We start from the raw sequence: 21,010 nt of genomic DNA on the forward strand, positions 1-21,010 counted from the left end.
TCCTAACATGCTGACGTGGCCCTGGTCCCAGTCTGTACTAGCACAACAGAACTGTCAGAGAACAAAGTCTGCTTCTGAAAAGCGAGCGACGTTCTGAACCGAGAGAAGCCAACAGCACCTTGGGGAAGAAGGAAGGGAGCACCCAGAAGTGCGATTTCACAGAGCACCTACTATGTGCCAGGCACAGGCTGTGTTTCCATTCACAGAGGTCTTTACCAACGGCACAGAAAGCGGTCACAGGTGGCTTTGAGTCAGTTGTAGCTAAGCCAAATTACTGTAAATTGACTCACAGACTTGATAAACTTGCTCATTGAAAATGTCCCAGGAATGGAGCCACCATTTGACCCAGCTATTCCCCTTCTCGGTCTATTATTCCCTAAAGACCTAAAAAGAGCATGCTACGGGGACACTGCTACATCGATGTTCATAGCAGCACAATTCACAATAGCAAGACTGTGGAACCAACCTAGATGCCCTTCAATAGACGAATGGATAAAAAAAATGTGGCATTTATACACAATGGAGTATTACTCTGCATTAAAAAATGACAAAATCATAGAATTTACAGGGAAATGGATGGCATTAGAGCAGATTATGCTAAGTGAAGCTAGCCAATCCCTAAAAAACAAATGCCAAATGTCTTCTTTGATATAAGGAGAGTAACTAAGAACAGAGTAGGGTCGAAGAGCATGAGAAGAAGATTAACATTAAACAGGGATGAGAGGTGGGAGGGAAAGGGAGAGAGAAGGGAAATTGCATGGAAATGGAAGGAGACCCTCAGAGTTATACAAAAGTACATACAAGAGGAAGTGAGGGGAAAGGGAAAAATAATACAAGGGGGAGAAATGAATGTCAGTAGAGGGGGCAGAGAGAGAAGAGGGGAGGGGAGGGGAGGGGAGGGGGGATAGTAGAGGATAGGAAAGGCAGCAGAACACAACAGACACTAGTATGGCAATATGTAAATCAATGGATGTGTAACTGATGTGATTCTGCAATCTGTATATGGGGTAAAAATGGGAGCTCATAACCCACTTGAATCAAAGTGTGAAATATGATATATCAAGAACTATGTAATGTTTTTGAACAACCAACAATAAAAAATTTTAAAAAAAGAGCTCATTAAACAACAAGACAGAAATAAAAAAAAAAAGAAAATGTCCCAGGGCAAAAAAACTGCATTGGATACACCTAAGCTACCAAGCAGCACAGCTCAGCCCAGCCTACCTTCAAGGTGACAAAATCATCTAACACAAAGGCTCTTTTATAATAAAGCGTGGGATCTCTAATTTACTGAAGAACAGAAAGTTGTATGAGCCCACCATCACGGAGGTGAGAAATCCTTAGTCGAACCCTCAAAAGCTGGGGACCGAGCAGGTTTTCTTTCTCAGGCTTTCTGAAAAGTTCAAAGCACTTCTGTGTGTGCTGGGCACTTGCTCTCAGATTCATGGTATATGAGGGTAGACCTTTTCCAGATGCAGAAATGAGAGCACAGAGACATCAGTATCCACCCAAGACATAAACCATACCCATGAAGCTGATGCGGGAACCCAGGTCTCTGATCCAGATTTCTATAGAAAGAAGTAGCTATGCTGTATTAGGAGTGTGATCGCCTAGCTTCTATCACTGCTTGGGAAAAAACTTGCAAACGGTTGGAAAAGCTTCCATACATCCACAAAAGGAAACGGAAAACAAAACCAAACAAACAAAAAAAAAAATGGACATACAAAATGTTTGAAGGTGGCAAAGCCTAAAAGTAACTTGGGAAAGATCTCCATTGTTGGCTTTTATAGTCCACTTGGTATCCACTGGGATGCCCTGGACAGTAAACATTCACAGCTCTCAGAGAGTGAAAGGCAGCCAGTCCCTAAGGCCTCAAGGCTCTGAATTAACAACCACTTTGGAAAGCCACTCGAGTAGAGCTACCAAAGCAAAAAATAAAAATTAGTAACGAAGAAGCAAACATCAGGGTAGCCTTAGGAATGAATTGGGATGCTCACAGCAGGAAAACGAAGAGAGGAAACTGGGCACACGGATAAAATAAGTTGGCAACTCTCACGTCCCCTAAAACAGAACAGGTAAGTGGTTTGAATCTCACGTTGGCTCTCGTCACACCCATGAAATAAGATGGTAATGCTTTGTGCCTGTCATAAGCACTTAACTAAAGCTGAAGGACAAATCAACTCCACACAAGGAGTACCCACAGGGCTTTTAGGGGTTTCTGGGCAGCCTCTCTGGCCCTTCACCCTGCAGTGACCTCTGAACCACATGGACAGCTCTGGCTGCCCGGCTGAGTGGCACACACCACTGCTTTGGTCCATTAGACAGTTCCACGTGGAAGTCGCCTGGGCACAGTCATGCCTAATGAACTCTGTCCTCACCACAGAGCCAGTCAGGAGCCAGGGCGTTATCTCAGATGCGTCCTTTCCTGCCTCGCCCGTCCAACAGGGCTCGGGTCCCGCAGCCCACACCTGACTCTCCCTGCCCAGTTTGGGTGGATTCTCTTCACCTCTTACCAGGTTTCCATCCAAACACGCTGTACTCTCTGCACTTTCTGCCTTCTCTCCATCCTCCTCTGAAACCCTCCTCTTCCCTAAAACCATAGCTACCAGCCGTCACCAGGGCCTTGCCCTTGTCACCATACACACTGCCTAGCATCTCCAGCAGCCAGTGACAGAACTCAAGGCAAACAAGCCAAATCCACAGGGAGCTCTGTTTGTTCAGGGAGACGCCTTGGGAAGGCCTGAGCAGGGCTGGCCCCGTGGAGACTCTCTCTACCTGTGGACTTGAACATGACTTTCCAGCTCCGCTGTGTCTCTGAACACAGGATCATCTTCTTCTACTACATATAGATCTTGTCCGTGAAGCCTGGAGCATGAGAACTGATGGCTGCAGATTTGGTCACATGCCCAAGAGATAAGAGGTCTTTACCAACTGCACACCAAACAAGACTAGCCAGGGTTAGGTCACATGCCAACCTGTGAGGCCAACAACAGGCACCAGGAGGGCAAAGGGCTGTGATCAGCTCAGGTCATACACATTTTGCTGGGGTACTTTCTGGAAGGTGACAGTTTCAACATGGCCTGTAGTGGAATCATCAATCGGGGAGGGGCTGACCACAAAACACTTCTCCTGTTACGGGATGATGATCTGCGGATACTTCCAGAAGGAAACTGAAGAACTCATACTGAACCTGGCACATCACAGAGCCAGGAGCTCATTAAATGTCAGACAAATGCGGTGAATCAAAATAGAAGGTCCACAAAGTAGGATTCAGAGACCAGATGTGTAGTCAAGGTGGAAATTTTAAATAGAAATGAACAGTGTAATGAAATTTATGGGCAGCTCTTCCCTGATGCTAGCCAAATGCTTTTTAGGAGAATAAAGAAAGAAATTGAAAATATGCACCCATCTGACAAAGGAAAACAGGGAACAGCAACCCAGGAGCATGGAGGTGGGGTGAAAGGTCCTTGGGACAGGTGGTCACATGGGGAGACCTAGTGTGTTGCACACTCAGAAGGAGTTTTTAACTCTGGTGTTCTACCTGAAGATCTCAACCTCAACAGCAAAGACTCTGTTGCTTTGGGTCAAAGATTTGGATGCTTAGAACTGGCTGATCATCTTGGATACCGAATCATCCAGAAAAGGTCTGGACACGGCTCTGCATCTCCTGCCAAGCCCTCATCAGGATGAATCAGGGCCATGAGGGGTCTTGGGGAGAGCATCACAGCAGCGTTACCTATGAAAGAGGCACACAGGGGTGGTGACCCTAGTGCTGAGGAGGGCAAAGACACAGCTTTGGGAAGTTCAGAGCCATGTGACCTGTACTAGCCCATTAGCTAGCGTGTGGAGAAGGCTTGTCTCATTGGTTCTTTGATAAATATTTATTGAGCATCGACCTGGCCCACCCCTGTCTGCGTGCTGAAGATGCAGGGGTGGAGGGGCAGTCTTGACCGCAAGCCTCAGCTCAGGAACTTGCCAGAGAGTCAGACTCAGGAGGGAGCTATGAACACAAGCATGGAGTCCCCAGGACTGTGGCAAAGTCGCCCGCCCTGGGGAGCAGCGTCTGGCTCCGTCTGCAAGGCTGACCGGGGCAGCTCACCCTATGTAGTCTGGCTTCTCTGGTTTCACTGCCACACTGGCCAAGCCCCTGCTCTGGGCAGCTTGAGGTCAGGACTGAAGCCGCAGATGAAGAATCCCTCCTCGCCTTCGCTCCTTCAGTTTAGGAAGGCCAGCCTGCAAGGGGACAAGTGTCCAAACAGGGCTGGAGGAGACTTCATCTCAATCCCCAGGTTAATGCCCACAACAGCAAGCTGGGCTGACTCTCCTCATAGCCACAGCCCCACCAGCCTTCCCTCAGAAGAGCGGTCCACTCCCATGTTTAGTCAACATTTCAATTAAGCCTCATCTCCTTCTGCCAACATTTTCTTACTTAGAGCAGTTAAAGCTGATGTTTTGTTTTTGTTTTGTACCAGGGATGGAACCCTGGGGTGCTTAACCACTAAGCCACATCTCCAGCCTTTTTTATTTGAGACAGGGTCTTGTTATGTTGCTTAGGACCTCACTAAGTTGCCAAGGCTGGCCCCAAACTTGAAATTCTCCTGCCTCAGCCTCCTGAGTCACTGGGATTACAGGCTATCACCATGCCTGGCTAAAAGCTGTTTATTTCCAAAATACTTTTGCTTGTTTTGATGTGAAGAAAACAGTATAAACACTGTGCACCTACTATTTTAAAATCCTAACTGCCTTATAGATTCCCCTGAGTGAGATTCACGGGACTGAGGGTGAAAGAGAGGTATTCAATAAATAAGCTTGATGTTTGTTACTTTCAGAAGTCTGTCTCTCAGTATGGTGTGTGTGCATAACATATACAATACATATCTGTGCATTCACACACACATACTTGGAACCCAATCCTAAGAAAAAGACTCCATTATATATAGGATTTCAAAAATGGAGTTCAGGCAGGGCACAGTGGCACATGCCTATTATCCCAGGAGCTTGGGAGGCTGAGGCAAGAGGATCTCAAGTTCAAAGCCAGCCTCAGCAACTTAGCAAGGCCCTAAGCAACTCAGCAGATAACCTGTCTCTAAATAAAATATAAACAAGGGCTGGGGTTGAGGCTCAGTGGTTAAGTGCCCCTGGGTTCAAGCCCGGATACCAAAAATAAATAAATAAATAAATAAAAATAAAGGAGTTCAGGTGTTGGGGATGTGGCTGAGTGGTAGAGTGATTGCCTGGCATGTGTGAGGACCTGGGTTCGACCCCTGGCATCACACACAAAAAAAGGAGTTTGATAAGATTGATGAATAAATCAACCAATTTTTTTATGTGCACAGCATATATAGAAACCTCAGGAACTCTTCTAGTTGTAATAAAAAGCTATTGTTCAAAAGCAATGTCTATTAATTTGCAAATATTTTTTTGATTGAAAAAAACAGAAGGACATGTTTTGAAAAACATGATAGACATGTTTTGAAGAAGGACATGTTTTGAAAAACCTGATAGACTTTTTTTCATTGACATGAATAACATCAAGGAGAAACTTTTCATATTTATAAAGTAAACACTGAATTTTAAATATTTTTAACATTTTTAATTAATGTTTTTATTTATGACAGTGGAATGCATTACAATTCTTATTGCACATATAGATCATAATTTTTCATATCTCTGATGTATATAAATAGGGCACTATTTTTCATATTTCTGATACATATAAAGTATATTCACACCAATTCGTGTCTTCATACCTGTACTTTGGATAATAATGACCATCACATTCCACCATCATTAATGACCCCCTGTCCCCTCCCTTCCCCTCATACCCCTCTGCCCTATCTAGTAGAATTTGCAAATCTTTTTTTTTTGTTTTGTTTTCTATTTGGACGACATTGCGAGCCGCTGGTCCCAGGAAGGCATTCTGAGGCCTCAGTGAGCACTGATGTCCTTCCCACAGGCAGTGAGTCATCCAGGGCTCTCTGATGTGGCAGTGCCCTGATCCAGGAGGGCCAGCGGTCGATCGCGGGCTCATTGTCCACAGCTGTCCACCCACCACTGGCACCCGCTGTCATGGCTGGAGAGAAGCTCCAGGCCACCTTCCTCTGAAAGAAGCCAGGAAAACTATTGGCCGTTTCCCCAAGCAAATTCTCAAGCGAGGAGCCAGACCATAAGCCTTTGAGATCCAGGAGGCAACAGCACTGGGGCGGCTTGCCCTTCTTTCTGCATCTGCAAAATTATTCCAAAAATCACAACAAAACAAGGCGGTTTCCCTTTGCTTCAGAAATACTCTTAGAATAATGAAAAGAATACTTAAAACAAAAGGCTGCAGCCCTCTGGGGGGACGGGGTGCTGTGGCCCACCACCACCACGGCTCTCTGCTGCCTCTGCAGAAGTGACAGTCTGTGCTGGGAGTGATGTCACAGACATGCCACAGAGAAAGAAGGGCCACACTGCCGCGGCGTGACGGCTTTCTCTTATGTTCACAAAAACAGGCTAACATTCTTCCTAATGTTCTTTTGCTTTGGGTGTTGCTGCTTAGAGCTAGCTTTGTGTGGAAGGAACTATTATTCCCTCCTTCATAGTGAGAACAGAGCCTTCTAGAAAGTAGGGCATTGAGAAGCTCTCAAAGACTTTTTATGAGGCTCCCTACACAGTCTACAGATCAGGGTCAGGCTCTTCCCACCGGTTTGAAATGTCAAATGCCTTTACTCTTTACGTTTTCGTAGTTCACACAATAGGCAAAGCACATTTGGGGAAGTCTTTACCCAGTTCAGAATTTTTAAATGTGCTTGACGTCTGTTGGGTATACTACATCTGCTTCTAGGAGCCCAGGAAGCCACCAGTCAGTCTCCTTAAACAAGGAGGTGGAGGTTAGGAGTGGACCCCAGGCAGGAGAGGAGATGAGAATGTAAGGTGGTTTGTTTGTTTAAACAGAAAACTTGGCACCCCGCCTTCTCCATCAGGGAAACAGCATAGACCTGGGTAAAATGTCAATTCCATTTTTTTTTTGCGACATTCTAAAACTGGGCTATCTTACTAAGCCTTTCTTTTCCTGGGCAGACAAGGGTCCACCTGCCTACATCTCAGTGTCCGTATTTTTAGAGCTTTGTGCCCTCTGATCAACTTGCATGGTGAACATGAGTGGAAGTTGATCTTCTGAACCAGGGAACAGGATCAAGGTCATGGGAACATCTCTTTGCATAGAAACATAAGCATCTTCTCACTGCAAAGCACAGGGGTCAAGACGACCCGGGATTCACTGAGGGTCTTGTAGTTGGTTGAATTATGACCCTCGAGGTCATGCCCCCACCAGACACCATCATTGAAATGTTTCCCGCTGTGCTTCTCCGCAGTGCTACCAGTGGCTGAAGGAAAGGATCGTCAGTGAGGAAGGCAGGAAGCAGCAGAACAAGCTGAAGGACCTCTCTCCCATCGCCGAGCGCCTGGGGTGCACACTGCCTCAGCTTGCAGTCGGTGAGGAGATTGCTGGGGGTGTCTGGGGGGTCTCCCTGTTTTCTACTGCTGACCTACAGCCCTTTTTCGCAGAATTGTCTCCTATAGGGGCAGATTCAGAGGCGTTACATTCCTGCTAAATACAACATAAAGTGAGTCCTCCAGGTTCCCCAGAACTTTCTATATGCAAAAACACTTTCTCGCCTCTTTCCCCCGCCCCTTAGAACGCAGTTCAGATGAGAGGAGATCAGTGGGAACACAGGCGTCCTCACCAGAGTCAGAGGTGAACTGTGGAGTGACACCCACTTCCCACTGGTCGGGTTTCCTCCCCTGCTGAGGCAGAGCCAGGGTTGGTGTGAGAAACTGCTACAGAGGCCCAGGGCTCCCTAATCCAGAGAGGTGGCTTTGTACATGGAGTGCATCAAAGTTCAGGGTCACTGGTCACAACTGAAAGCCACATGGGATGGCACTGTCCAAAAGCAAGATAATACAAACCACATACTCAATTTCCAAGTTGCTAGTGACCCATGGTTAAAAAATAAAACAGAGCTGGGCATGGTGGTGCACACCTGTAATTCCAGAAGCACGGGAGGCTAAGGCAGGAGGATGGCAAGTTTAAGGCCAGCCTCAGCAACTTAGCAAGGCCCTAAGCTACTTAGTGAGACCTTGTCTCAAAATTAAAAATATAAAAAGGTTGGGATGTGGCTCAGTGGTACAGCAATCCCTGGTATCCAAAAAAAAAAAAAAAATGAAAAAGGAAACAGGTGAAATCTATTTTAATAATGGATTTTATTTACTACAATATACAGTACATGTTATTTCAGCTTGTAATACATTTCTTTAAATGACTGAGATATTTTACACCTCCAGCACATTCCAGTTCAGGCTCCACGCATCTCAAGCACTCAACAGTCCCACGTGGTTAATGGGTACACTTTGGGCAGAAAGACGCGTTGGCTCTCAGTTCTGGCTGCAGGTATTTGCCAGGCAGCACAACAAGCACTTAGTATGCACTGTCTCATCTCCTCAGTCATTAAAACAATCCTGCGAGGTGCACTCCGGTAGCCCTAGCTCACATACATAGACCGAGGACTTGCTAGAATTCACATGGTAACTGAGAAAGGGAAAAAAATGCGTGCCACTCCCCAAAAAAATATCCTATGGATGAAGGAATGGCAGGAATTGGGGCAAATAGGTACAATGACCCAAAGCCCGTGATAAGGTCTACACAAGTAAAATAATCCAATAGAACATTTGCTAGTGCCTTGACCCTTCTGAGGTTAGAAGTCAGAAAAATGTTAGTTGCAGTTAACAGCAACAGAAAAACAGAAATGGGAGGTGGTTTTAGAGAGAGGAAATATCATATGCTTAAATATGACTTGCTTAATCCCATCTTTAAAAAAAAAAATCATAGAAGAGCCGGGGAGATAGCCCAATGATACAGCACTTGCCTAGCATGCAGGAGGCCCTGGGTTCAATCCCCATTACTATATAAAAAATAACAACAAAAAAATAGTTTTAAAAATCAAAGAATAGGGGCTGGGGATATAGCTCAGTTGGTAGAGTGCCTTCCTCGCATGCACAAAGCCCTGGGTTTGATCCCCAGCACCATAAAAAATAAGTAAATATAAAGAATATATTTAATGTGACTAGCTACATCTCTACAGCTTTAACAAGCAAAGTAAAACATACCAGTCACTTGACCAAGTCAAGTTACTCAACCTGATAAAATGGTTTCAATACATTTCTTACAAACTTGCTGAGTTGCAGGAAATTGTATATGTAAAGCAAGGAGTAGGCAGCTGCTCAGTAAGTGGTGAGGAAGATGTACTAGACACCCTGGACTTGATGTTCTCCCCGCTCCTAGCCTGGCGTGTGGCCAGAGTAAATGCAGAGAGAAATGCATTTTGCAATCAGTGTGTTCTTGATGGCAATATGAACTAAGCAGTTGTCTCTGCACCCATTGACCACCCACGCGCATGGTGTTAGGTACAAGAGTCAGCTAGAGGTGACCTAAAGCACCTGGGACGTGCGTGCAGATGCTTGCCATTTTGTGCAAAGGACTTGAATGTCCTGGGATTTTCGTGTCCTGAAGGGGAGTGCCCGGAACCAATTTCGCAAGAACACCAAAGACCAACTGCTTTAAATTTAGTTCTGAAAGAGATGGAAAAACACCGTCTTCCTGGAGGAAATCTTCACAAAATTCAGACTTTCACTGGTTGTTAGACATACAGGAAAGATCCTCTGCACAAGTCTGACTTAAATTAAAACATGCTTTTTCCCTTTTCCCCCTCTATGCCCCCAGATGTCTTTCTTGCCTGTCATTTTTTTCTTCTTTCTTTATAAACAAGTAGTTTTGGTTTTAACCACAGAACTTTCAGAACCAAAAGGGAAGTGATATCCAGCCATAAAATCTTTGATCTGCAAGGACGGTGTGGGAGGGGAGCTCTTCCGGCAAGAAGTAAACTAGTAGATCCCCAGGTCACACCTGCACCCAGGCCAACACCCATCCTGGCTGCAGTAAGCAAGCACCCTGAATGTGCCTGCTGTTAACTGTGGTGCAGGATGCTAGTCCCCAGAATCACCTGCAGGTGGCGCCACAGGGCTAGCCAGCCCTGCCTGGTGAGTTGGCTGCCCTGCAGCCTGCAGGGGAACCAGCTGCTGTTGACATCAGGTAGCTCTGAGCAGTGATTTGCCCAGGGCCCCAAAAGACTCAGAGCACCACTAGGGCCAAGGAGAGTTATAAGTGCAAACAGGAAATAATGAAGCCAAAAAAGGGGGGCAGGGCAGATCACTTGGATTGCTACCTTCACAGAGCACTCTCTTGACCGCCTGGAAAGGACAGTGATTGCCATAAAAGGCCCGGGCATAGTGACTCTTATCAGTCGGCAGACAGCAGGGCCTGGAGCAAATGGGGCAGAAGAAGTGCCAGGGTGTGCACCAATGATCCGTGCCTGTTTATTCAACAAACACTTAATAAGTGCTACTATGTGCCAGGTGCTGAGCAGGATGCTGGGCATCCAACTACCAATTAGCCCATCTCACAGCCTGGTGGGCAAGTCAAGACAAGAACAGATGGTTTTAATACAGTGTCAAAGTACTGGGAAGGGAACAGGCAGCCAGGGAAGTGAAGAGCAGGGCACCCAACCCCACTTGCAATTCAGGTAGGACTTGGGGAGGAAGGCAGTCCCCCTGGGGAATCTCAAAGGGTGTCCAGGCAGTGAGGCAGAGGACATAGGCCCCACATTGCAGGCAATGGACTAAAAAGCATTTGATGTTCACTTTAAATACATAACTTTTGGGGCTTGTAAATTCTTCCTCAATTAAAAAAAAAAAAAAACTTTAAGAAAACCATAATAGTCCCCAGAGCAGAAAGAGAAAAATTAAAAGTGGGGCTTTAAGGGTTTAAGGGTAATTTGATAATCAACACAGGAGTGTCAGAGAAGGTTGGCAGGTAAGTGGAAATGAAGGGACCAGACCCCGGGGTCTAGGAGGACCACAGGCAACAGAGGAGGAAAGCAAGAGCACGCGCCAGATGTTAAGGCAGGAGAAGAACGTGCTTCAAGGGTGGGCAGCTGGACAGACACCCTTGTACTGGGGCCAAGCCACAGGTGGAAGGCAAAAGAGCCCTAGACCCACAGGCAGGTGCACAGATTCCATCCACCTTCTCTGCAGCAGGGGTGCTGTTCGGTGTTTAGCCCCAGAGCACTGTGTATCCTCCACAGGAAAAGTTAGTTTTAGCTGCCACCAGCTTGGCTATAGTTGGTGTTCGCAGGCTCATCAGTGATCGTGAGCTCTGTGACACCCTGACCCACATCCTCTTCATCTCTTCCCAGCGTGGTGCCTGAGGAATGAGGGTGTGAGCTCCGTGCTTCTGGGATCATCCACTCCCGAGCAGCTCATCGAAAACCTCGGTGCCATTCAGGCAAGTCCTTCCGCGGGTCCTGTCTCTCCCACCTGTCCTGGGGGTGGGCACAAAGGCATAAGAAGCAACAAACAAGTCCTGGGTTCACAGACCCAGAGTGGTCCTCTGCTGATCAGCAGGCAAAATTCCCAGAGCTCGCTTCTCATCAGGGCCTATCTCTGAGGGATGTGCTCCCTGGTGCACCTGGCAACTGACCTCAGGCCCTAACATGAAGCTTGCCTAATGACCAGCTTGAAATGTGACAGGCAAGGGGCACGGCAAACACCACTTATTCACTTGTTCCTTCCACAAATGTTTATTGCCAACCACCTGTGTGCCAAGCCCGCCTTTCAGATCTCCAAGCTCCCTGCATTTCTTCCTCCTCATCCTACATTCAGGACAATGGAATTGCTGTAACTGCTTCTAGGCCCCTGGGGACACAGACTTGTGTCTTCCTTTCCAGGTGGTTGTTGTGTTTTTTGTTTGTTTGTTTTCTTTTTTGGTTTGTAATCAACATATTAAGGAGACATTCATATGTTTTAAGAATTGCTTAAATTCTGATATCCAGATTTAAGCATGATTGATGGCTTTTCAACATGCAATTAAAGCCGTTCCATACATGTGCCAGACCACCAACACCACATACAGTTACCTTGGAGCCCAAGGTAACTGTATGGGTTAAAGTAAGCCTGTGACATACCTAAGGAACACCTTCCTATAATGCGACATGCAGACTACCTCTCCATGTACAGGTCTCTTCTCTTTTATGTCTGTGACCCAGCTCTGGAATTCACTATGAGGGCTTACCATGGTCCAAAGAGAAGAGAAAATAATGTAACCAGGACTAGTCACCATAGTTTTCTATATATATATGTGTGTGTCTATATACATTTTTTTAAAAAATGGCACAACAGAAGGGAATGCAATTCTACAAGTGTGAGTCTTAAGAAGCAGCATATCATCACAAACCCTTCTTCAGAAAGGTATCCTTTCTTCACCAAAACCACAAGCTAAATCATACATTATGCTACCTTCAAGTAACAGCTGAGGCAACACATTGCTGAGACATGAGTCCTGCTTAATTCAAATAACTAGACAGAGCAACACTCCTCTACAAAATAAGCTTTTTCTGACTGCCAATTAAATACCAGTTTAATTTCATAGCTTCACAATGAAGGGTCGTACTCTGAAATCAAGACATAGCTGGCATTTCAGTCTGAATCTGTCCACATACACAGCTGAAATCAATTACAAGTTATGCCTAGCAGATGCTACGACAATTGTGGTTTTTGTTGTTTTTTTTTTTTAAGTAGTTTTTACAGGTATTAAACCACTTCTTGCACAATGAAGTCATTGTACATACAGGGTGAAGTCAGAGCTTTTGTATTTGCATTTATTCTTCGTTTCACTTTTAAGTCACTACTATAGAATATTAAACAAAACAAAAACAATTAAAAGAAAACAATAGCAAGCCGGGCACAGTGGAGCACACCTGTAATCCCAGCAGCTCTGGAGGCTGAGACAGGAGGATCACAGGTTCAAAGCCAGCCTCAGCAACTTAGCAAGGCACTAAGCAACTCAGTGAGACCCTGTCTCTAAATAAAATTCAAAATAGAGCTGGGGATGTGGCTCAGTGGTCGAGTGCCCCTGAGTTCAATCCCTGGTATCAAAACCAAACCAAACAGCAATAGCAAGCAGCGCATCTTAGGACCAGAGCCCTTCACTCACATGCGCTACTGCACTACTGGCACCATCAAGAGGTTCGAGCTGAACACCCTCTCTGGGATGAGTGCATCGTCCCCTGTGCTCCAGTACAACGGCATCGTCTTTTCTGATTGGAATCAAAGTCGACCAGCCCTTTCTGATCCATTTCATGAGTCTCCTCCTTTCTCTCAGGTAGTTTTTCCAGCAGAGAGATTTTCAGGAGAGATAAAGCCATTTTCAGGAAAGGTTGCTTTACACTGGATGATGAGGCGACCCTTTCCAAACACTCTGACACCCTGGCCTACCCTCATCTAGCACACTTTATATCCCCATGCTCCACCATCTGACCTGGATGAGGGGTGAGGACTGGAGTTTGGATATTGGCTTTTGGAAGCCACAGGATGCTTCAACCAGTTGTGTGTCTGACATGCAAAAAGGTCTCCTCCTCATGGAGTGAAAACAGCAGGTCCTTCTGGTCTACCACAAGGAGACCATCTCCCTGCTCCATCCTGGCTCTTGGTCCCTTCTCTATGGAATGTTCTCTTCTGTCCATCTTTCATGCCTCTGTCAATAGGAACTTCTAGAAGCTTCCTTCTGTTGCAGCTTTTACATCTGTCTTTGGGACTGACCCGTTCCCCTGGCCCTGGCACCCCATGCACTGCCTGACTCTGCTGATCTTCCAGTCCTATATCTCACAGTTCCTACTTGCACTGCAGTACCTGGGACGTTGGGACAGCAATCAGCTGCTTCTTTCTTACCCCCTTGGCCTTCATATTTGTCACAAACCGCGATCTCTGGAAGAGCCACTTTCCTTGTTGCACCATTACATGAATCTAACGCTACTGAGCGCTTGTGCGTGATGTTTTGGCCTCTCCTTCCTGCACTCCTCCTCCTCCTCCCCCAAAAACCTGTCAAAGGTGTCCATGGGAGAGCCAAAACCACCACCGCCTTACCTTCCTACATTGCCGGGCCTCCTTATTTAATTCCCTTTTCTGTGCGCCAGAGAGTACTTCACAGTCTCCATAAATCTGTCTAAGCTTCTCTCCTTCATTTGGATTCTTACCAGGTGGTACTTCGAGGCCAATTTCCTGGTAAGCCCTTTTCAGTTCTTGACGGGGGTGTTAGGCTTGACCCTACGTCACACTAAGTGCTTTCACTCTCCATCTTCTGAAGCAGGTGAGGGGACCAGGCCCATGTGGGGGAGCAGGAAGGAGCGTGTAACCACGAGGCTCGCATCTTTCCCACTTCTCCACTGACCGACTGGCTGGTCTCCTGCACACCACACGTCCCTTGGCTATCGGTGAAGAAATACCTGTCAAGTGAATGAATACTTCCATATTCTAAGAGAAATTGGCTCAAAATTCTAGTTTGGACTTCCAGGATCACATCTCCCTAGAAGCAAATTCAGAAGGACCATCTCCCTCCCTAGGGCTGTCCCCAACGAGCCAAAGGGTGCCCTGCAGTCCAGGCATTGCACCAGCCTGTAGAGGCGCAGGAGCGGGCGGTGGGACGCAGATGTTCCAGGCCTCCTATCTGGTGATAAAGTGGGGTTGGTCAGCTATGACCACTCCCTTCCCCACAGGCCAGCTCTCAGTCTTGTCCTGCCCGACTGCTGAAGGCCCTAGGAATGAGCCGCCTCTACCCCTGCCATGACCACTACCTGATAGCAGGCCAGGGCCAGGCTTCTGTCTCCCTCTTGCTCAGTCTCCCGGCTTCATCCCACCCCACTGCTCCTGAACAAGCATACAGCCCTGTTACCTCTCCTAGAGAGAAACAGGTGGAGCTAGGGACAAACGATCAGTGCTTAGAAACCCTTTATAAAATAGCCCAAAGCCGGGCACTGTGGTGCATGCCTGTGATCCCAGCAGCTCAGGAGGCTGAGGCAGGAGAGTTGCAGGTTCAAAGCCAGCCTCAGCAACTTAGCAAGGCCCTAAGCAACTTAGTGAGACCCTGTCCCTATGTAAAAGTATATAAAGGGCTGGGGGCGTGACTTAGCGGTTAAGTGCCCCTGGGGGTCAATCCCTGGTACCAAAAAAAAAGCAGGCCACAATATGCCAGGGGATCAATGCTATAGGCTGCCTGCCCGTCTCATATAGCAAGGTAATCACCTCCATCTCTGCTTCCAAGATTCCTTCTGAGGGCTGGGGCTGTAGCTCAGTGGTAGAGCGCCTGCTTCACACGTATGAGGCACTGGGTTCGATCCTCAGCACCACATAAAACTAAATAGATAAAGATATTGTGTTCATCTACAACTAAAACAATATTAAAAAAAAAAAAAAAGAATCCTTCTGAGAGCCCAACCCCACACTTCCTCCTGGATTCTGTGGGGTCCCTGCAGGATATGCTCCCTCTTTTTTTTTTTTAATGAATCTCCACATTTTTTTTAAGTTCTTTTTTTTGTTTGTTTGTTTAAGTTGTAGGTGGACATAATGCCTTTATTTTATTTATTTTTTTTTATGTGGTGCTGGGGATCGAACCCAGTGCCTCACGCAAGCTAGGCAAGTGTTCTACCACTGAGCCACAACACTGGCCCCCAATAAGCTCCTTCTTTTTAGCCACCCACCTTCTCTCATTTTCAGCCACGCACTGGGCAGAGCTAAAGCCACACAACGATGGGGGGATGGGGAATGATTTGTACACAAAAGAACAAAAATTCAACTCCATGATTTCAATTCCATTCATAATTATGGAGCACCGGCTCTGCCCAGCAAGCGGGAGCCCGAGAGTTAAGGCATCTATCCCTTCACACAGAATGTCTCTGAGGGCCTACTATGTGCCAGGCATGGACAATACCAAAGGACACAGAAAACATGTTACCCACTCTCCAAGGGGCTCATGTTCCAACAGGAGACAGAAAAATACTCATACAAAATTGCTTCAATTGTGAAAAAGATAGTAAGTAAATAAATAGGATGTTGCAATGGCCTAATGGAGAAATGGTGGACCTACTTTAAATAATGTCCTTGCAGAAGGCCCCTCTGGGATATGTTCACCTTTATCACACATTTGTGAAAGCACGTGAGAGCCCAGGAGTGTCCTCCAGGCCTGGGCAGAGCAGTGCAAAGGCCTGCACTGGAGGGAAGTGGCTCCCCCAGCAGCGGCTGGCCTCAGGCTGGTGTGGCTAACTCAGTAACCCCAAAGAGGACGGGGGACCACTGAAGAGGAGAGGCAGGCGGTCCAGCTCCTGTGGGACCCCGGGGTCAGAGTCTATCCTAGGTAGAGGGCCTTTGGAGTGTTCTAAAAGGGACGTGCTTCCATCTGAACGTGAGCACCACATGGCCACCATGCGGAAGCAGAACAAAGAAGGGGCGAGAGGGAGGGGAGAGGGGATGATCCCCCAGGTTTAGGAAAGACAACATGGAGGAAGGAATTAGGTTCCTTGTCATGTTAACAGAGGGTGACATTCCATCCCAGAGCTTGGCTGAGGTTTGAAGGCTGCAGGACCGTGCTAGGCAGCGGGGGAGGGGGCACATTCCCAGCTATTCTTCTTCCCAAAGTGCTTCCTCTCAGCACAGCTCTGCCCAGTAGCAGGACGGGGCTGCTGTGCTCAAAGGCTTGCCAACCCACCCTTCCTACCCACCACCCGGCCCCCTGCACTGCATGTGTCCGAGAAGCAGGACTGGCTGCAGGGTGGAAAGCATGGCGTGCCAGCCGCTGCCAGCTGCAGGGAGAGGCAACCTCCAGTAGGCCGGGAAGGAGAGCTGCTCCAAAGGTTGGAATGGGCCTAGGTGTGCCAAAGTGGAGGGGAGAAATAAATAGCGCCTCGGCAGGTGGGAGAATGGAGACAGCACAGCTTCCTGCCCAGGTCCCCGGCCTCCCCACTCCCACCTGAGGTAGACAGAATTGCACCCCAAGGCCTGGGCAGCCAGGCCCCCACATCCAGGCCTCATGGCCCCACCACACTGTCCACACCCTCCTTGGGGCCTTCTCCAGCCTCTAGGAAGCACTTTGCTCCCCAGAAAGCGGTGAGTCCTCTTTCTCCACAGTGACCACCACCCTTGCCCAGCAAAAGCCTATCCACCCAAGGTCCACATTCAGGCCCCTGGGCCTGGGAGGCCTGCCCTGGTCCCCAGCCACAGCAGTGACAGCCCCACCTCCCTCACTCCAGTTAACGCCAGGGCAGACTGCCAGCCTGAATGGCTGTCAAACCAAACAGCAGTTTGAGATGCTGTAAACTGTTTGCTGGCACCAAAAAAAAAAAAAACACCCTGGTGATCTCATATAAAATTCTTAAAGTATAGCTCCTCTTCAAAATTTTAGTCTTATAAAACTATAAATATATATTTTTGTGTCTTACCCACATACTTTTATGGTTCTTTTTTGACATTTAAATTTATTTTTCTATCTGAAATGAATCTTGGTATAACAAATGAAGAGTTATTTCTTCCTCATGTGGCTAGCCCACAGCCATTTTAGACACAAAACTTCCCAAAAATCCAATTTCTAAGTTTCAGTCCATTGGAATCTCACTTCTAAAATCACACACTGGAGTGTTAAAAGCCTCGGAGGCTCCAGGGCTGCTGGGAAACCAGACTCCTTCGCTTTGGACAGGAAAACGTTAACCAGAAGCAACAGTTTCAGTCTCGGCCAAACCCTAAGGCCGCTGAGGACAGGCGAGTGGAGACAAGGTCACCTTGGCCAGCAGGATGGCGCAAAGGAAGGCTGAGGCCAAACCTCAGACCGGCCGGCACAGTGGCCTTTCCACCACGTCTCCACGAAGGGTCAGACCATCCCGGCAGGGGTCAGTCTGTGTTCCTTGTCCTGGGGTTGTGAGTGTCCTCGGCCCACTTCTCATGGTAAACGCTGGCCCTGCGCAAGCTTGGCTCTCCCTGGGGTTCAGTGCGCCACCGTGTGAATAGCCATCCGTCCTCCACTCCAGTCCGGCAAAGGTCCCAAGCTGCCCATGAGTCACTTCCTACCTCAACACACCCTGCCTAACTTCTTATTCCCTGAATTCTCCTTTGGTGCCAGTCTCATCCATCTGCACCAAACTCCTTCCAGTCAGTCTCAAACCCACACCATCCTGAGCCTCTGAGATCCACTCCCCTGCCACTGTCTTATCGTCCCCCGTTGGTCTCCTCCAACTTACTCCTCAAACCACCTCCAGTGTCTGACCAGGTCCCTCCCAAGCCAGAAGCCCCAGGAGAGGTTACACGCTGCCCTGGGGGTAAAATCCCTACTCCTTAGAATGGTGCTCTGACCCACTTCCCACTCCTGTTTCTACCTTCCCACCCGCCACCACCGGCTGTCTGTCTTTCCACTCCACTTTGCCGTGCTCTTCCATCCTCCTAGGATGCCCGTCAGCCCTGGCATCCTTCACCAGGGCTCCAAACACTAGCTGGAGGAGCCCTTCCTGTCTCCAGGCAGTGCTGTCCACCACAGGAGCCTCCAGCCACGGTGGCTGTTGAGTTTAAGAAAGGTGAGGTGACGAGTCCAAATGCACATCTGCTCTAAGTGTAAAATGTTCCCAGGATCTGAAGGGCAGAGTACCCCCCAAAACAAGGTATCTTATTTTTCTACATGATTTCATGTTGAAATAATACTACTGTGGTACAAAGGAGTAAAAAAATGTATTAATTTCAACTTTTTTACTTTAAGGCAGTCACTAGAAAACATACCCATGCTCACATGTTATTACTGGACAGAGCTGCCCTCTATTCCCATGAGCCTTCACTCTCAGTCAATAAATGGGACCCAATCTTAAGGAGCTTGGTGCAGCAGAGGGCTTGGTTATGAACCTATGCCAGTCCACATGACTCTGCTCAGCACCAAGCACAAAACAGATGCTCACCAGTCCTAACCGCGTCCTTTGTACATCTTCCCCTGCTCCCAGGTTCTCCCAAAGATGACGTCACACGTGGTCAATGAGATTGATAACATACTGCGCAACAAGCCCTACAGCAAAAAGGACTATAGATCCTAAGGCAATGCATGAGCCACAGAAGCTGCATGGGTCACATCACAGTCTGTACCCTGTACAGAAGTTCCTAGCCACTCTTCTGAACCACTTAGCAGCCCGCTGCTCAACCTCTAGATTCCCTGGATTGAGGTGTCTGCTGTCGCTGCCACTGTGCACCTGAATTCCAAGCACATCAGAAAACTCACAACCAAGAAAATCCATTCTATTTTCTTACCTAGGACTGAAGTCCCTGCCCCTGCACTGCTTCTCCGCCTCCTGCTTAGGCCATGGAAAGAGTACTGGGGAAAATGATGTACCGCCCTCGGGCATTTGCTAACTTAAAGAAGGCTATACAGGTATATTTTTTCAAGAGAAAACAATCCAGGTGCAACTGAATTGCATAAGAATCAGGAGATCTTCAGTCAGAAGTCTTGCTTGGGAGAAAAAGCAGAAACAATTTTACATTTATTCCTCACTTCATATTGATATGAGCAAGTTTTATTTCACTTGTCATAACAAAAAGTTCTAAGCATTTGCTTTCATTATCTTTTAAATATTTATTGTAGCCTGGATCTGTACTAGTTTATCCAACGTGTCTACTAGAATTCTAATGTTATGTCCATTCACCCGTAGAGACGGTGGGAAGGTGAGTGCCACACTCTTTAACCAGACGGTGTGGCGAATCTATGAAAGGGAGGGATACACTGCTAGGGAAACAGCTTTGAATAAAATGTATCTGCAATTACATGTTCATTTTCTACACATTTTATTAAAACCTGCTTTATACTTTCAATTGCTTATAGGCACAACTTCAAGTATAAATATTTAGGCTTCAAAAATAAATATACACATGCTCAGTTTTCTAAGTGAATCTGTAAAATACCCAGAAAGGCAAATGTTCACTGTTTAGCACTGGGATTTTACATCTTGGTATTTTTGAGGAGTTATAAGTAAATCACAGGCTTTTTGAAAAACCTTATGTCACCTCAGAACATGCTGGGTGAAATTAACCTGCCCAGCGGAAAGCAAACAGAACCACATTATAAGCACCTCACTTTATGCATGAGAGCTCTATGCACGGATCAAAGGGGCTGAGCCTTTCTGCACTCAGAATCTGAGCTACATCCAGCCTGGCCACTAGTTGCTCCTTACCATTAACACCCACTTGAGAAAAACTAAGAATAGGATGTGTGGACATCTTTTAAAAGGGAAGAAAACCGGGCTGGGGGGTTAACTCAGGGGTAGAGCACTTGCCTAGCATGTATGAGGCACTGAGTTCAACTTCCAGTACTGCAAAAAAAAAAAAAAAAAAGAGGTGAGAGGATAAGGGGACAACACACATGTGGTTCTTTAACCATCTACACATCTGTTCCCATATAGAAATCACTTTGAGATTTACAGGGAAAAAAAAGGCATCATCCTAAAATACTATTTTCTATCATTTCCAAATATGTATTTCATGGTCAAGTTCTAAATCTTAAAATGTTAGCGAAGACACCAAAAAATACTTTTTTCATTACTACTGCCTGTAGTTTCATAAGCAGTCTGGAGTTTTTGCCTGTGAACACCACATGAAGGATGGAAATGGATTATTTTCCCAGTTGTTCATTGTGTAGTCTATCCAGTGAACCACTGCATGTGTAAACGAGCCGAGTGCTGATGGGAAACGCAGTTTAACCTATTGCTTAGATTAATAAAAGCATTGTGTGCAATTCACAAGTTTTCATCTGATCTTTCATTATAGATAGGTATGTTCTTCATATATATAAAGTACATGTAAAATGTCACCTTAAAATTGGCAATCATCACCTAAATAAATTATGTTGTCAGTCAAGCTGCAACTGAAGTGGTCAGAGAAGACTGAGGCTTAACCCAAACTGTCCTCTCCTGCACGGGGGACATGGCTGCTTTCCCACAGGGTCTAGATTAGAGCTAGCTCTCCAGCCCACCTAGAAGGAACTGCAAATCAAAACCAAATGTAAACATTACTGCTGAGCTGCAGAATAGCCATGCTCTTTATATCCAAGTCATCTGCTAAGGTCAGTACTGCA

General features: G+C 46.8%; 1 protein-coding gene and 1 pseudogene across 2 annotated transcripts in view; one reads left to right on the forward strand and one right to left on the reverse strand.

Moving 5' to 3' along the window:
* Positions 1–20,664, forward strand: part of Kcnab1 (potassium voltage-gated channel subfamily A regulatory beta subunit 1) — a 302,880-nt gene extending 282,216 nt beyond the window's left edge. For both annotated transcript variants that reach the window (XM_027934029.2, XM_027934030.2), the window contains exons 12-14: positions 7,353–7,473; positions 11,289–11,377; positions 18,894–20,664. In XM_027934029.2, the coding sequence (XP_027789830.1) occupies positions 7,353–7,473; positions 11,289–11,377; positions 18,894–18,983 (300 nt within the window). In that variant the 3' untranslated portion in view covers positions 18,984–20,664. The remainder of the gene's footprint in view (positions 1–7,352; positions 7,474–11,288; positions 11,378–18,893) is intronic.
* LOC114091373 (dnaJ homolog subfamily A member 1 pseudogene) lies at positions 13,110–13,715 on the reverse strand (annotated as a pseudogene).
* Positions 20,665–21,010: the final 346 nt, after the last annotated feature.

The sequence above is a fragment of the Marmota flaviventris genome, chromosome 8 (assembly GCF_047511675.1).
Source record: "Marmota flaviventris isolate mMarFla1 chromosome 8, mMarFla1.hap1, whole genome shotgun sequence".
NCBI lineage: Eukaryota > Metazoa > Chordata > Mammalia > Rodentia > Sciuridae > Marmota > Marmota flaviventris.